At 40.2% G+C, this 11,489-nt stretch overlaps 1 protein-coding gene across 1 annotated transcript; it reads right to left on the reverse strand.

The window, feature by feature from the left end:
- Positions 1–1,070: 1,070 nt before the first annotated feature.
- ivd (isovaleryl-CoA dehydrogenase) lies at positions 1,071–8,092 on the reverse strand. The gene is made up of 12 exons (XM_030392096.1): positions 7,961–8,092; positions 7,007–7,096; positions 6,847–6,898; positions 6,571–6,740; positions 6,361–6,454; positions 4,615–4,745; positions 4,394–4,490; positions 4,163–4,256; positions 3,831–3,912; positions 3,596–3,700; positions 2,846–2,918; positions 1,071–2,207 (listed from the first exon to the last, which is right to left on the reverse strand). The coding sequence occupies exons 1-12, from the start codon at positions 8,090–8,092 to the stop codon at positions 2,074–2,076; spliced, it is 1,254 nt and encodes a 417-aa protein (XP_030247956.1). The 3' UTR covers positions 1,071–2,073.
- Between the last annotated feature and the right edge of the window lie 3,397 nt (positions 8,093–11,489).

Consider the following 11,489-nt stretch of genomic DNA (forward strand, 5'->3'; position numbering starts at 1 on the left):
CACTTTACTGTCACACATTTTAGTACAGTGCAGCTATAGAGGAACAAAATCGTGTTTCTCCGGGTCTCCAGTGCAAAATAAAAAGGTTGAATGATGCAACATTCGGCAGGAGAGAAGCAAACATTTGGACTTTATATAAGGAGCAACAAGAGGACACACAAACAGGTACAGAAACTACATGTGTGTGTTGCGAGTGCAATATGCAGTACAAAGTGCAGTTGCAGCAGCAAAAATCAATGTGCTAAATAATACAATATATCATAAATGTAGAATATAATACAATCCTGCAGCTACGACATTAAACTGCTGTTCACATAGTGATGGTAATAATATAACATGGGGATATAAGAATGGACAGCCATCATAATGACTTCTAGCTTTGATGCCTAAGAACATTTGTGACCCGCTCCATCATTCTTAGTTACTTTGACCCGAAACGTGTTTTTAGTTTTTTGTATTTTGTATTTCTGTGAAGAGGAGAGTCTCAGCTTTATGGGGATACCAACATCTACGCCAAATATTTTGTGAGATATGTCCAAATGTTGACTGTGATCAAATCTTATTTTTGAGAAAAAGGGGAATTAGGATCATTGGATCATGTTCAGCCATTTTTCACATGGGTGTAAGCACATTTCTTTAACAGTCAGTTGATGACAATATTTTTGGTTAAAAGTGATACTCTAGTTATCGTGATGTTGATGTCCTAACATTTCTTATAACTCAGCAGACAGCATCTTGTTTTTGTGACACTCCCAGCCTGGTGGGTGCCCACACAGCCCACATCCGCAGCTAGTAATGCAGATGTCAGTTATAAGTTTGAATATGGTCGAGGTGACCTGCTGATGACATCATCAACCAGTGCTGACATCATCAGGGGGTCTTGTTACAACTGAACTGCCTTTAAAATGCTGAGTAGCAGCCCCCCATCCACAGTTAAGTGACTTTAGTGCTTTTGAGTGCTTCCGAGTGACGAGAAGTGATCGAGCACTTTGAAAACAGTCTCCTCACACAAAATGGGACACTTTGCATAATTGTTTTAGTAAAACTGATTAAAAAGTAAAAAAGTTAAATCCAGAAATAAGAAAATGTTTATTTTTATTTACTGCAAACAGAACAACTATATTTCATACATTGTACACTGTATATCTACATTCTGACAACGACAGTCCTTTTGGAGAAAAGACAAACAAATCCATTCAGACTGTACAGACAGGATACAATAGTGAATATATCTCCTCCCAAACATGAACAAACTGTTTTAAATGCTAATTCTCTACAACAGAATACTCAGATATCAACAGATTTCTTTTATTGATCAGAAACAGTTTTCAGTTTGCATTGGGGTCATAAATGGGAAGTTATCAAATTCTACATATTTACAGCAAGTTTTTGTATTCGACTGTAGTGATATTCAACTGTTCAGGTCACAACTGGATGTTCTCAGGTTTTACAGAAACAACAGCAGCCTGACAAAGTGTCCAGGAGCACTGAGACCCCTCGCCGCTCAATAATGCATCAGCCACCTCTTACATAACGGCTCAGCATCCAGAATCCTCCTGGTAAACCTTGAAATGCCCACTTGGTTTGTTGAAGGAGAAACTAATCAGCCGCTGTAACAATATTGATGCCCAACTCTTGGCACTTTCGGGAGTGTTTAAAATAACATGAAAATCGGTGTTGGAATAAAAATCAAGTAGTACACATCCGCATTAAACATTTCCACAATCAAATTTCATTTCAGCACAAATCTGTGATACTGCCCATTTATAGGGTTCGCTACTTTATCAAGTGACTCCAACAGAACTAGGTAGACTAATGAAGAAGAAGAGAAAGGCCACTGATTTGACTAAAATCAACATGTCATTATTTTACCTGTCAGCTGGTTAGATCGCTGTCCACTCTGAATGATTTCATATGTGTTATATGTGTTAATTAAGAGGTGATTCTGAAACATTTGACAACAGCAGCTCATACAGTTCATACAGTATAAGGCCTCCGGCTTTGAGTAACTGTGTTCGTCCACGGCAAACCACTCGGAACAGTCTTTAGCAATCGCCATTTTCTCACTTCTGATTATTTGTACATGGCGTTGAAGCCTCGGCCAATGATGAGCCGGCGGATTTCACTCGTGCCGGCGCCGATTTCATACAGCTTTGCGTCGCGTAGGTATCGCCCTACGGGGTAATCGTTGATGTAGCCATTCCCACCTGTTGAGAGGCGACACATAAATCAAAATGAGTGTGAAATAACAGAACAGGATGATGGTGCATATGTAGACTTATTTATCTACAAGTGATTTTACACCCCTTCAAAATAACTAAAATGTAATAAATGTTTAAAATTAGTCAAGATCGCAAAAAGGGAAAAAGACGAAACAAAACTATGTACACTGACTTCCTGCATAAATGGTTATATTCATGCATTTAGTGTATAAAACAATAATATGTGATGTGTTTCATCAAAGCTCAGCATGAGATGAAAATGACAGAGCACAATATATCCCCCTTTCTTTACTATCATACTGGAAGTTTTATATCATAGAGGTAACTCCCTCCATGTTCCCACTATGCGGTCAGGAAAGCCTCCTCTCTCTTTAACACACTGCAGTTCTGTTCTCTGGTCAGTGTGATATTTAACAAGCCAATTAGCTGCACCTGCACAGCCCTGCTCCTGACACCAATGTTAACATCAAACCACTACCCAACATACATCTCAAAATTACGTGTAAACCCCAGATGAAGTATTACTCTTTAATAAATCTAATAAATTAGTTTTCAGCTTGAAAATACTGCACAGGATTTGCAATATGGATAAAATCACAACAGTTGCCTTTCTTGGCACTTACCCAAACACTGAATGCCATCCAAAGCAACCTGAGTGGCGTTCTCCGCACAATACAGGATCACTCCGGCACAGTCCTGCAGTGACAACACAAGTCATCACAGTCAGTGTGCGCAGTGGTGGGGACAAACACGACGTGACAATTTAAGAAAACGTTATACAAGATGCTGACTCTTAGAGTGCTATGAAATAAGACAAATGAATAGAATCAATAAAAGAATACTTTTTTTTTTTACGATGCAATAATAAAATACAAACATAACCACCATCTGACAGTATGACCTAACATACCGTACATGTTAAAGATATTACTGATTATAAGTAAGACTTTATTTTCTCCCCAAATCATCATCTCAGGTCACAATCATCAGATTTTGACATTTTGACTACATTTTTTGGGTAGAAATATTCCAAATGATATGTCGCATGTTGCCATTAAACCCTTTAACCAACAGTCCAAGCAAATAAAATATTTTAAGTCTTAAATCAACTGTAATTAACATAATTGAAGGAGATGCATTTAGATCATTTCAAAATCTTCTATTTTTATTATAAATCAATGATGCAATATTGTTTCTGAAGTTATATTTACAGAAGTTGTAAAAGGAAAACAAATGCTGCACATAAATGAATGACATACGGTGTATAAATATCCATATAATCACAAATTATGTGTAACCTTTGTAGCAATTTTAAATAATCCTATTTTCTTAACTGGATATTGCAGAAGTGGATAAGTGATTAAAATCTTTACCATTGCACTGAAGTGTCCTTTGTCACAAGCCCTGGCAACGTTGTACACATACTGTCGACAGGAGCTCAGCCTGGTGTACATGTCGGCCATCTTGCCTTGCATCAGCTTCAACAGACGACAGAAAGCAGGGCGTTAGTATCCGTTAAAGTCAAATTATAGTTTTAAATTCCACAGGTTCACAAGACAGCTTTTTTTTTTCAACTTTTTGTGTTTAAGTAAACATTGAAGGTCAAACCTGAAAGTGTCCAATCTTCTGTCCGAAAGCCTCTCTGATGTGTAGGTAAGGGACTGCATAGTCCAGGACTGCCTGCATGATGCTGAACAGTAATGATACAAAAAAAAAAAGCCCTCACTTATGAATCAATTTAAGTGATAAAAACGACAATAGGCCAAATAAAATGCTAACACTGCTTTGCTCATGTAGATAAATGATAACTTGACACATGTGCAAAGTTACTGTGTCACTTGTCGTTTTGACTGGATTCAGGCAACTATAGGACTTCACTGTATGCACTTACAATGTCCTCAATTTTTAAACATTAAATTCTATTTCTGGCATGCACTTACCCAATAGGTCCTGACGCCAGCACAAGCCTCTCCAGATCCAAGCCGCTCATCATCACATAAACACCTTTGTTCAACGGTCCAAGGATGTTCTCCTCTACAACAGGCAAAAGAAAAGAAATCAGAAGCCCGCTAACGAAGAAATGAGCCAAAACTAAAAAGAAAAGAACAAACGTGGATTCTCCTGTTTCTACACACATAAACATATGGTGGAGTGTGCACTTAAACACAAACCTGGGATTTTACAGTCTTCAAAGATCAGCTCGCAGGTGTTGGATCCCCGCATGCCGAGTTTGTCGAGCTTCTGCGCTGTAGAGAAACCTGGCATTCCCTACAGAACACACACACCATTATTGTGGTTTAGCATTATTTTGTGTATATCCTTTTAACATAATGAGAGGCAGATGCCCAGAACAGACCAAAACGAGAATACGTAGTCAAGAGTCTGGATTTACCTTTTCGACAATGAAAGCTGTGATGCCTCTTTGATTGGCTTCAGGATTCGTCTTTGCATAAACAATGAGGACGTCGGCGTCTGGTCCGTTTGTGATCCAGAACTTGTTGCCGTTCAGAATATAGTGGTCGCCTGAAGACACAGACAACACAAAAGAAAAAATAAATCTTAACAGGAAGCAAAATAGATGTTACCCTGCAGGAAAAACATTTGTCTGGGTGCATTAAAAAATCTTGAATGAGCACACATTTGTAAATGTTCTTCGGAGGTTCAAAGACAGACGTTGTGCAGACCTTCTTATAAAAAGCTTTAGACCATCATATTTTGAGACAGCTCATAGAGGAATTCTTTTGGAGTTGTGTTTTGGCCACCTGAAGAACCTAAATCCAATACTCACTTCCTTTAAACTCTGGTTTCTGGTTTCCTGATGCAAAAATCTTTAGCTGTAAAATTCTCCACTATCTTCACCAGCTAGTCTCTAACTGTGATTGTCTGCTGTTTGGTGCTGGACAAAGGGCTTTTAGAGCTTTTTTTGCTGGAAACAGCTCCCTTGCCAACTGAAAAACAACACTCTGAGAGCAGTGAGAGTAACCCAAAAGAGTAAATATTCAGGTCAGGCAGCTGAACAATGACTATAACTTAGCATAACGCTCCATAAAGCCGAGCGAAGCTGCAGATTCAAGTGATAATTCTTTCTAAGTTCATCCTAAGAAGTTAGTCGTTCTACACTGTCACACTGTTTCCACATTGTCATTTGATACATTTTTGCATTTGTTGTTCTTTCGCTGGTTTCCTTGGCTCATGCTCAGCCCACACTCTCTCTCCACCTAGTGCAGCAGTATGTCGCAATCACTGACTCTGATTTTTGGGAGAAAATACAGACCGCTGATCTTTTCTGAGCGGAATCGGCTGAACCTGCTGTACATCTACCGCAAGTCTACCCAGATGAGACGTGGGCTCCTAGTTTTTGCTGTATTCAGACACCAAACCTTTTTAGCTGACGAAATATGGCTCCAAACTGACTGATCTTTTTGATCTGCAAAAACCCTTCAGAGAAATATCCAAGACTTAAAGATTCTGAATCTAGTTGCTGTGGGAGAGACGATGAGATGATGGCCTATGCAAGAGGTAGAAGGTTGTTCTCTGTCCAGACTCGAAAATGAACAGCCAAAATAGCTCTCTAATCAGAGCTCGCCAGGGAAGTGACGTGAAATTGTGTAAACTGTCGGAGGATCTGCCAAGCTCAACCTTGTTGCGTCAGAGCGATTTTGTGAGTGCAACATTCAGTGAGAAAATGGCTGAACGCAAACAGTGTTTTTGTCAAACCTTGAGTCGAGACAATCCCCATGAAATGACTAATCAATGCCTGTCATCAGCAGAGCAACCGGAGCATATCATGTAATATTTGATGGTGATTCAATCAAGATGGCAGGCCTATACTGTGTACAAGCATGAGTATTAACATATGAAATACAAATATAGGACAAGCAGCGATTGCAGCGATATGCCAGTTTCAGTGTACACCTTGGCATGAAAACTGACAGTCATCCATTATACAATAATCTCTACCATATGAGTGTTAGAACGAACATATATTTTGAGCGCGTGTCTTTCATTCATCTTTTGGTTACCGAGAAATAGAAAAACATAGGCTATTTCATAAAACTAAAAACAAGAGCAAAAGATGTAAATTGCATGAGAGCAATAATGCACAGGAATAAATAAATCACACTCGTTGGCGACCTACCTTGCTTCTTTGCTTTGAGTTTCATGGACACGACATCAGAGCCGGCGTTGGGCTCACTCATAGCGAGGGCTCCGATGTGCTCTCCTGTCATCAACTGTGAAAAGAAAAGGCCTCGATGAGAGTGAAGAACTGAATCCATCTCAGGTGGTGCTTCTCCGGATTTTTTTTGAAGCAGTTTGGAACATAAGGAGTGAGCTGTTTGGTCCTGACCTTTGGCATGTACTTCTCCTTCTGTTTCTCGGTGGCGTGGCGCACCATCTGGTTGACACAGAGGTTAGAGTGGGCGCCGTAACTGAGAGCGATGGCCGCGGACACTCGCGACATTTCCTCCATCACAATGACATGATCGAGGTAACCCAATCCCGTGCCACCGTATTCGACTGATGGAGATGAATTTTACAACATTACAAAACAAGATCCAAGATTATAAAACTGTCAATGCTTTGATTAGACGAATAAATGGGAACAAGCTTCAGTGCGCCTTACCTGGAGCGGTGATCCCGAGGAGTCCCATCTCCCCCATTTCTGTCCAAAATTCCTTGTGGAGAGGGAACAAACAAGTTACCGTGACAGAAATCCTGCTCTCGCTCTACGTGGTAAATCAACTAGTAGAAAGACATGACTGAGTACCAGTGTTTCAACTCACCCGCAGTCCTGCAAATTCATTTTTCTTGTCGATCTCATCAGCATAAGGTGCAAGTTTTTCAGCACAGAACCGACGGACCGTCTGCCTGAGCTGTGCAAAAGACACAACAAAAAACAAGAGCCTCTAAAATAACTCATTCACACCTGTCTATTGTTTCATGGCAAGTGCTGAATAACAATCGCTCTTACTTCACTTCCCATATTCCCTCCTTCATCTGCCTGCATGGCAGACTGAGACGCTCATTAGTTGTTTTTACCTATAAAGCAACAAGTGTGCTGTTTGGATCACACAGTGTGTTACAAAGGTATTTTCATAATCATGCAGACTGAATCGCAGGTATATTCAACTTCATAATACCCAGGAGTGGAGGGCAGCCACCTTCATCCAATCAAATCCCGTGCATGAACCCCACCCCCTGCCCTCCTCCCAGACAGTGCCCAGTGAAGATGACTTTGACCCAGACATCACTGACCTGTCGTGTTGCTGATATTAAATGATCAAACCTAATTAGAAAGCATGTTTGAATGAGCTTTTCACCTTTCACCCACTTTCCCCTCAAGATAACTGAGCCAGCAATGTTAGCCATCAGGGCTAGCTGTGGTAAAACAAGCAGGTCACAATCATAACTCTGCCTCTAGATACATTATAAGTGCCACTTGCTTCAGTGATGAAATTAGTGCGAAGACAGTTTTTTAGATTAACATTATGTAGCTGTTGACATCTGGTTAGCTTGGTCGGCTACTATCAAGGTCTTACGTTAGCAGATGTTATGTCATCACGTCATTGTCACAGCTTCCTTGAATAACCTTTCTCTTTCTCTGTGAAACTCATTAACCACAGTGTGATTTATCTTTATTAGAGTGATGTTTGGCTCCGTTTCTTGCACCGCCTGCTTATCTGCGACAGATAACACAAGTAAACTTGTGTTGCTTGTGAGTTAGCTGTGCTGCTAACCTGGATCTGATCCTCGGTCAGTCCGTTCACCACATCGTCCACCGGGATGGAAGCTCCGGCGCATCCTCTCCTCGCCACCGCGGGGATGGATAACCTCGAGCCGAGGCGGAGAGCGCTCCTGACGGCAAACATGGTCAGTAAAACGAGAGGAAAATACCAAAGGTTGTCACGGTGGATGTTTGTCCGGCCCCAGCAGAGCTGCTCCTCAACACAACAGCTCTCACTCTGCTGCTGCTATCAGCTACACGCTACTTCTTCTGCTGTCTGCTACCGGCGCATCAACGCCGCCTGCTGGACCGGGGTGACTTTGGCCCACCATTGAGTTATGACACGACCATAACCATAGACATATATTTATCTATGGGCATAACAAAGGGGAGATAATACGTAATCCTACCCATGAAAAATCACATTTTCACCAGTTTAATACAATAAAATAAGACAAGTTGAAAATTAGAAATCAATGGATACAATCTTCTTTAAAGAACTATGAGATAAAAACAAAAGTAGAAATTATGAGATAGAAGTCAAATTTGCAAGATAAAAAAGTGAAAATGATCGTAATCAGAGATACAGCTATCAATGTTTATTTCTGAAACTGGACTTGTGGGAATAGGCCTCCATACCAGCCTGATCAGAGGGAATCTGTCTCTTTTGGACTAGCAAACACTGGGTTGCCTCATCTTGTTGGACCACAGGGATTTCCACCTGAGGAGAAGGCTTCTGGTGGCTTGTAGGAAGCCTCGATTGTGGCCCCGGGCTCTGGTGTAGGCCGCCAGATCAGGGCTGACTCTCTGTTGGTTGGCCCCTGCTGAGGGATGAGCACTAGGGGCCAGAGGCTGAGGGGTCCCCACAGCTGAATACTGATGTGAACCTTAAAATGCCCTATACAGCACCTCGTCTGCAGGAATTTTTAATTTCAGTGCATTATAATGATTAAAGTGCATGACTTCTACTATCTACACATCAACTTCACCCCTTTGTTTGTATCTCATACTTGACAAGTGCGAGCATGATAATGCACATGCCACAACGGTGAGCAAATTTTTTCTGCGTACTCTACCAAGGGATTAGGCAATTTCACTGACTGACAGCTGGTGGCAGTAATGTGTCAAGGAACTTAGCAAGGTACAAGCAAACATGAATGTGATTAATATAGGTTTCAAAATAGTTTTAAAAAAATCAGCTCTTCTCACAAATATTTAGAAGAGGGAAATACTTTTGTTGGGTCTCACTGTAAACTTAAACAGCGTTTGTATACAAGAAAAACCAATGGGTGTTAAAAAGGTCAGTATTTAGCCGTCTGAGAAAAATCCACTCAGCCGACCTTTATTTCCTGAAGGGCCAAGGTGACCTGCTGCTGCTGATGCAGGCAGAAATCAATCAGAAATGTAACTTTGCTCAAATATCTTCTTTATTTGACAGCCAATTTCACAAACTTCCAAAGGTGTTCCCTAAATTCCACATCAGCAAACTGGCTTTAAATAAACTCCAGCTGAGGACAATCAAACTTTTGTTCTGTCTTCAAATATTTGCATTGAAATGTTTTCATATCTAAGACTTGACCTCTGTTGCTTATTTTCCATCCTATACACCACACCCAATGGTCCTCTTGACTCAAAGCCAAAGTCAGCAGGGCTGGATTACCAGCAGGTAGCTGCAGCCGGGTTGTTGTTCGGGTTTCTCACAAAAAAAAGTCATTTGTCAGCTTCTCTGCTCTTTCCATGCTGTTGGCAAGGAGATGAGGAAGTTTGCGCATCTACACTGTTGTATCATACACTTGGTTTACTGCACACACTTTGGGGACTCCGTGAGCCTGTCATGTATATTCTCATTTGTGGATTGTCCATGTGGCTACTTGTTTAGATGTTTGACTATTTAAACACAATAATATTATTTCTATATTTTGCTCAGTTAATCCACAGATTTTTAAAATACTTTTTAAGTAGGAGATCTGAAATGTTGGGTTAACTCTAACTCTAACCCTAACCCATCAATAATACAATGACAAATTTCTTACACTGATTTTGTACTTAAGGGAAAGGTGGAAATAAAGTGTCTCAGCAGTTTACTACCCAATCAAAATTGTTGAAATTGTAAACATTGTTTGAAGTCCCATTTATCCTGTGTCTGAATGAGAGATTCGTCTTTTTTTCCCGGGTTGTATGTGCCTCCTAACAAAAAAGTCGGCCCCAACCTGGCCCCCCTATTAAAACTGGTCTAGAACCGCCACTGAATATGGGGCGTTAGAGAGAGCCTGTAACCATGACAATTACACTTAGGGACTTTTGGTAACTAGAGGTAAGGTAAGATATGGTAATGCAAGCCACCTACTATGACAAAGAGAACACAGAAACTAATGAAAATGAGTTAAGAGGCAGTGTATTGTATACATGAGATCATAATATGTACTTTTTTAAACACATTATTGATATTTCATTAAAAAAAAATCATGATAATTGCCGATAGTGCCATATTCCAACACCCCAAAGCCATACCACTGCTTTTGCATGTGAAGTCAAGTTCTTTGTTTTCCATATGCACAACAATTACAAAGAAACAGTCACTGGCAATCAAGTTTATGATCCCAAGCTTCCTCCAGAATACTTACAGTCATACAAAATGTGGGCTATAAAAATAAAAGTGAAATGATGAAAAGAGATTCTAAGACAACGACAAAAAAATACTGCCAAAGTTAAAACATATAAAATAGAATCATACACATAATAATACAAACAATATAATGAATAAAGGAATTAATAATAATTACATAATTTAACTTTCATAGTTTCCAAATCAGACAAATATAAACATAAAGCTGACAGATATTTCAGTTAACTTTTATTATATGTCTAAAGGATTAAATGTCACCTTTAAAATGTATATGTGCTGTAATAGCTGAGTCACCACAGTGACTGTAACTGTGCATTTGTTTTTTTCCTGACACCCAGTTAATCATCCAGTTTCACACCATCTTTCCTTTTAACGGTGGCTGTTTCTTGTCAGGACCTGTCTGTCAGCGGTGACGCCGCACAGGAGCGCCCCCTCCTGGACAACGACGACATGATAATAAAGACTTTTTGAATTTTTTGAAGTTCAATTTTGAATTTGAACTTCCTCTTTATGTCGCCAGATTTAAATAACGACACGGCCTCGCCAAATGCCCACATATTTCATTTTATTTTGGAAAGTCCGCACACAGTATATTAGAGAAATCAAGTTTGCATTAGCGTACGTTTCGTTTTTGCATTTGAAATTACACTTCTTTGTGCGTATTTAAGCCACGTTTGTGAGGGTTGACGGTAGATATGCTTGGCTGCGGCAGCTAAAACAGAATCGTCTTTGTGTGTCCGACGGTTCGTTTGGATTTAAATGTTTGATTCAGGGTCGTGTTCACGTGAAACAAAGGGAAATGTGCAGGCTCCCAGTTTGAAAACTTAACTTGTCAGCTGGTTTAAATGTTCAGTCAGGAAGTGAGAGACTCAAGGCGGAAGATAATAAACCCTGTACACTTGTCTAGTGCGCCGGC

The sequence above is a fragment of the Sparus aurata genome, chromosome 16 (assembly GCF_900880675.1).
Source record: "Sparus aurata chromosome 16, fSpaAur1.1, whole genome shotgun sequence".
NCBI lineage: Eukaryota > Metazoa > Chordata > Actinopteri > Spariformes > Sparidae > Sparus > Sparus aurata.

What these genes read in the sequence shown, in the direction of transcription:
- ivd (XM_030392096.1), bottom strand. Translation starts at nt 8,092, where the DNA reads ATGTTTGCCGTCAGGAGCGCTCTCCGCCTCGGCTCGAGGTTATCCATC. An exon ending in ATGAATTTGCAGGACTGCGG is followed by an intron (nt 6,899 to 7,006) that starts GTGAGTTGAAAC and finishes CCTCTCCACAAG; the next exon opens with GAATTTTGGACAGAAATGGG. An exon ending in GGATGGCATTCAGTGTTTGG is followed by an intron (nt 2,208 to 2,845) that starts GTAAGTGCCAAG and finishes GCCTCTCAACAG; the next exon opens with GTGGGAATGGCTACATCAAC.